Source organism: Lissotriton helveticus, chromosome 3_1 (genome assembly GCF_964261635.1).
Source record: "Lissotriton helveticus chromosome 3_1, aLisHel1.1, whole genome shotgun sequence".
NCBI classification, from domain to species: domain Eukaryota; kingdom Metazoa; phylum Chordata; class Amphibia; order Caudata; family Salamandridae; genus Lissotriton; species Lissotriton helveticus.
This window is the reverse complement of record NC_136061.1, coordinates 1,680,148,336-1,680,154,335: the sequence shown is the minus strand read 5'-3', so window position 1 is coordinate 1,680,154,335 and position 6,000 is coordinate 1,680,148,336. Positions and strand designations below refer to the sequence as shown.

The following is a 6,000-nucleotide window of genomic DNA, read 5'->3' as shown; positions in this document are numbered from 1 at the left end:
TTTGCTCACTTTCTTCACCTCTTTGTGTTCAGAATTATATGTCATGATGAGGCGTGTTTGGTCATCAGAATCATTTTTGGCAGCAGTATCCGTTAATATATCTGCTCTTGGTATATTGTGTGCCTTTTCTGTGGCTTTACGGAGTACCCAGTCAGGATAACCCCGATAGCGAAATCTGGTCATCATGATCTGGCACTCTAATAGGTAGGCCTCATCTATGTTGCAGTTCCTCTTTGTCCTCAGCAGTTCTCCATATGGAATGCTCCATTTGAGAGGTTCAGGATGACTGCTGAGGGCATGTAGGATGCTGTTGCCTGCTGTGGCCTTCCTGTGGAGAGACGTTGTGATCTTGTAGTCAGAGATTGTTATTCTGACATCCAAGTAGTCAAATGTAGTTTGATCAATGTTGTGTGTAAGCACAATATTTCTGTCATTGTCATTTAGTACATTGATGAAGGCTTCTGCTTGTTGTTCACTCCCTCTCCAGATGACGAATAAATCGTCGATGTAGTGCCACCATTTTACTACATGTTTGAGGTGGACTGCACAGGCAGGGTTGGCAAAGATCTCACGCTCCCAGATTCCCATGAAAAGATTTGAGAAGCTGGGAGCAAAGCATGAACCCATCGCCGTGCCAATCACCTGCCTGTACAGCACCCCATCAAACAGAAAAATGTTATTGACCAAACAGTGTTCCATCATTTTGATCAGGATTTTACTGTGTTCCCTATACCTGAGATCACGTTGATTGAGGGATTCATTGCATGCATCTAGTCCTTGTCTGTGATCTATGATGGTGTATAATGCTTGTACATCTAATGTGATGAGATAGAAACCCTTCTCCCATTCTACATCCCTGATTTTGTTGAGGAAGTCTTTGGTGTCACGAATATGGCTAGGTATATTGAACGCCCATTCACGCAAATAATGATCTATGTATTTGGATATGTGTTCTGCCACACTACCCCTCGATGACACAATGGGTCTCCCTGGTGGATTGTGGGGTCTTTGTGAACCTTAGGAAGGAGGTACTGGAAGTATGGGATGGTCATTTTTTAGGTATCTATACTCCTCCCATTCCAGAAGACCCATGTCCTTCCACACGCCCAGTTTGTCCCAAATTTCAGTAATGCTGTTGTTGTAAGCTTCATGGGAAATAGCTTGATATGATATGCCATCACCTAGTTGTCTCTGGGCTTCCTGTATATATGTGCCCCTGTCAATGATTACAACATTACCGCCCGTTTCAGCAGGGCGGATAATGATATCGTCATCGTCCATGAGGGCCTTCAAGGCCTCTCTCTCTTTGGCTGTTAGGTTGTGGTTGATATGACTGTTCTTTTTGTGTAGGTGTTTGCACAAAGCTTTGCTAACAATCTCATGAAATGTGTCTAATGAGTCATGGCCTAGTGGGGGAACAAAGGTAGACTTCTTTTTGAAATTGGAGAATGCACAATCGTCAGTGACAAAATTTGCTAATTGCAACATTTGAGTGTCATTGCCAAGTTCGTCCGATTGGGATGATGTAATAGGCATGTTCCCATTGCCTTCTTGTTCTAATAGGACAATATAGACAATGTTCTCAACATCTCCTATAACGAAATTATTGCCCTCGCTGACCTCTGGTAGTTTCGTGGCAGGTTGTACTCCCAACCTTTTAAGTTTATGCCTTTTTTTTTACTTTAACTTACGTGTAAATTTGAATAGATCTATTCTAGATTCCGTATAGTTAAATGGTGTGGATGGACAAAAGGACAAACCAAAACATAGTACAGATATCTCAGAGTCACTTATGTTCTTACTGGATAAGTTGATGATTGTCTCTCTGGCCACTGTTGGGTTCATTGTTGACCTCTTTTGGGACGTCCTCTGCTTGTCCCTCTGGCTCCTCTTGCCTTGCCTCCTTTCCCATCTTTGTCGAAGTCTCTTGCCTCTGTTGCCCCGTTTCCCCTTCCGCGGCCCGTACCTCGTCCCCTTTGTGCTTTCATTGCAGGTACCGGAGTATCCTTCGTGATCCGTCTGCTCCGGCGCAGATGGCGATATTCATCTAAAAAATTCACCTGTCTGGGTGTTTTTTCTGTGCGGATGTTACCTTCCATGGATATGTCCGATTCTGTTTCACTTGCACTGGATACTCCTTGTTCAGGGTTCCCCATACTCTTGTCTTGCTCAGGGTTAAGTGCCAGTGTCTCGGAGTACAGATGGTCATATTTTCTGCTAAAGGTTCAAATCCTGCCACACTCGTAATCATTGTAGTCCCTGTCCAATTTTTTTTCTTTGCGTGCTTTTAGGTCTTCCTCGTGTTTTTTAACACGTTCTTTCATATCTTTAATGGATTTGTCTATGGTATCGCCATCAGTCATTTTCTTTATCTCTTCCATCAATTCATTTATTTGTTTCAATAGAAGATCTCTGTCTATCCAAGCATATTTGACGAGGATTTCCAACATTCTCCTTGAACTGGCCGCTGAATTCTCTGACCATTCCGAGAGCACGTCAGGATTGAGAGTGTCATAGGTCGGTGTGATGAAAATCCGTAGTCCTCTAGGCACCATTGCCTGATCAATGTAGTTCTGTAGGGATATTGCTTCCCACCATTTAGACATTTCTCCCTTCTTCAGTTTTTCTAGCTTGTTAATTTTGTCATTGAACGTTTGTGGAATGACTTTTGTTACTCCTTGGTTGATTTCTGTTTTTTTCTTTCTTGAGAACAATAGCATGGCAGCTGCCTTGCATTCGTTGTCCTCTTCATCATCCATGTTGCGTACCACCCTTTAGTATCGTGCAAGTGGTGTGGATTACGTTTTCCTTGTCAATGCAAGTTCCTCTTGTACGTAGGTTTAATCCGTGACTTGATGTTTCCCAAGTCGTGCTGTTATATGATTTCTGGTGACCCAGACTTGACACGGTGATTGGTATTCACTCTTGTTGTTGCATCCGAGAGCAGTCCGCTCGCGGCAAATCCAGTTTGAAATACGCCGCAACGTGGTGTATCCTTGCCAGAATATATGCACAGTGCAAACTGAAAAGAGTGTGAACAGTTCAATTCTCGCTCGTAAACTGTATATGTTACGCGTATTGTTGTCCCAGTGATTTCAATCAGGGCAAGTGTGGCTCTAACCGCCTTACAGGTTTGTATCAATATCGCGGCGCTGCGGTCAGCTGGAGCCGGGACGTTCGCTCCAATGCGTGTTTGCTAAGTTTTAGACGTTCCCTTTCGTCCTGCCAGACCCGCTCATACATGCAACAGTATAAGAGAAAAAATGGCTTACAGTTTGTTTGCCGTGATGCCGGTATTGCCGTAGTGGAATGTCAATCTTCCCAACGGTTCGCCCAGACTGTGCCTCGTCCTTGTCTGAGCAAATCATGTGCACAGTGTCCACTCACGCGTGGAGTGGTGAATTGTAACACTTGTGTCAAAAGGCTTGATGTCTCCAAGGAAATCAATTTTCTTAGGGTCAATGTACCGGGCCAAGTAGCAATCTCAATGTAATTCCAAAGAAAATCGCTCCTTCTGATTGCTGTGGCCCCTCGAGAGTTGGCGCACACGCCGGCGGAGCACGCCGGTAGTAAAATTTCCAAATTAGAGTTTCCAATGTCGTGCACTCTCAAAAACGATAGTCCACACCAGAATGGGATGCAAAAAAGGGTGTTTATTCTTCTCACAACATGTTTCGGCTGTGAAGCCTTGCTCACGTAAAGGAAAGTACACAGTGAGGTGTCTTAATAAAGTGTTGTTGAAGTGACAAATGTTAAACATAAACATAGGACTATGCAATTCAGTTTTGGCAGACGTCTTGCAATGGTCAAAATACGCCCGCATGTTGTAACAACGATAGATATGTCATCTAAATGAATGCGTCTTTGTTAAATAAAGCGGGAGAACCGGTGCAATTGCGTCCAGGCACGGGAAACTGTCAAATCAATTGTAATGTAACATACATACACATTGATGCCTTAAATATGCATATAGAATTGCACACATTAAAGAGATTAAGGATATTCTCATTGCTGCCAGCACTCAAGGCATAGACACCGCATTTGCGTGGCATGAGTTGAGGCGATCTGCACTCATTTAGTATTTACTTGATAACTGTTCTAGTTCCAGTAGCAGCAATGAGAATATCCTTAATATATTCATATATTCTGCTCCTTCTGCACCTACGTGGCGCACTCTCGAACAGGTGCCTTTCTCGCGGAGGTGCACCCGCGAATTCAATTACTGTTCCTTTTTCCGTAAATCCTTCGAAAAAATACACTTTTTACTTTTTTTTTATTTTTTACCATCCGTTTTTTATTCCATTAGCAAAACATGACACATTTGGGCAAGCGCCTTCATCTTATGTTTCATAAGCACGCGAAATGCTGCAGCTTTTTTTATACAAAAAATGTATTGAACATGCAACGCAGATCACATGATTTCCGGGACATTGTAATCGAAACAAACCGCCATATTTGAATAGTAAAAATGCTTATTCATTCATTTCATGATTAAATAATTTTCTATTCTAAAAAACAAGTAAGTTACTGTTGCATCTCATACATGTTATTATTCACAATTCTCATCAGTCCCACTTCTTTGCTCATAACTTTCTCCCAATGATGAGAAATGTCATTGTTTTGCCGCATGTAGGCTATGAGTTTGCACATCTATAATAGAAGAAACCGTGTTATTATTGCTCAGAATAAGCAGTAAAGCCATATATCGGCTTAATTACGTTTCAAAAACGAAAATGAGCAAAATTGCCCCAAAGTTTTGTCGTATATTGGCTCTGTATAAAAACTAATATTTATTCCATCGTGTATCGGCTTACACTTTGCTATATTAGCATATGAGCAATACTAAAGTATACCTACATCACGCCGTGTATCGGCTTTGTAAATCCTAACCTCATCATAAGAGGAACAATATTTCCCTATCTGATCTGCATTGAATATTAGTTAACTTGAACAATTTTACATCCTTTCACAAATTCTAATTTTTAATTACAGCAAACCTTTCCACCATCAACGAGTGCCCAATGCCTATCATATACTTTCCTTAATCGCCCAGATGTACAGCCGTTTCTTCTCCACTATTCATCCCCTTTGGATTTTTCGTTTCTAAGTCAATTATATACCGAGACTCTAGTCTCCTTAGTTTGATAACTCTATCTCCTCCACGTATATTGGGAAGCACCTGATCCAAGCCAAAGAAACGTAATAGATCCCCATTACTTTGATGCTGTTCTGCAAAATGCCTTGCCACAGGATATGTGGTATCTTTTTTAGCTATAGCTCGCATGTGCTCTATAATGCAAATTTTCAATGGGTGGATGGTGCTCCCAATGTAGGAGTAATGTAAATGTAAATGTAAATGTACATGTATTTATATAGCGCAAATCACCGACACGGTATCTAAGCGCTTGCTTAGGGAACCCGTCCTGGTATTCCCCTGTGAGAAACCCCGGCAGGGTGTCCACAAGGTGAAAGCCAGGCATCCCGCCGCGAGGGGCCGTAGTGGAGATTAAGCAAGCTATTGCCCAGAGTCGTAGAGTGTGACCCCGTGAGTCGAGTAGGCACCGGAGCGAGAATTGTCGAGTCCGTGGAATTTTGAGCCTGAGACCCGCCGAGGCGGGGAATCGAACCCTGGTCCACGGTCGATCTCAGCTTCCAGGTCTGCCGCCTCTAACCACTGAGCCACGCTTCTCCTTGTACTTGTGAGGGCACCTCTCAAAGGGGGTGGTATTCCTGTTGTGTGAAACACAGCAACCCCTTTTTTGCGGGGGGGGGAATAAGGTGCCTCGTCCACAACTGCACCTGATGCACATGACGTCTGTGAGCACAGGCTCACAATGTGGGGCACATCATGATGGATTCCATCCTGGTTGACACCCTTCCACAGAGGTCCATGGTGGTGATTGGGGCTACATTACATTCAACAACAGAATTGCATGCCAACTAGATTACTCTAGAGTTAAAGCATTCATTGCAGACAGGGCTACACAGAGAGACAGTAAT

At 43.0% G+C, this 6,000-nt stretch overlaps 1 protein-coding gene across 1 annotated transcript in view; it reads right to left on the bottom strand.

Annotated features, from left to right (window-relative positions):
• Nucleotides 1–4,524: 4,524 nt before the first annotated feature.
• Nucleotides 4,525–6,000, bottom strand: part of LOC144824295 (speckle-type POZ protein-like A) — a 60,903-nt gene continuing 59,427 nt past the window's right edge. The window contains exon 8 of the mRNA XM_078683419.1: nt 4,525–4,650. Coding sequence (XP_078539545.1) covers nt 4,525–4,650 — 126 coding nt within the window. The remainder of the gene's footprint in view (nt 4,651–6,000) is intronic.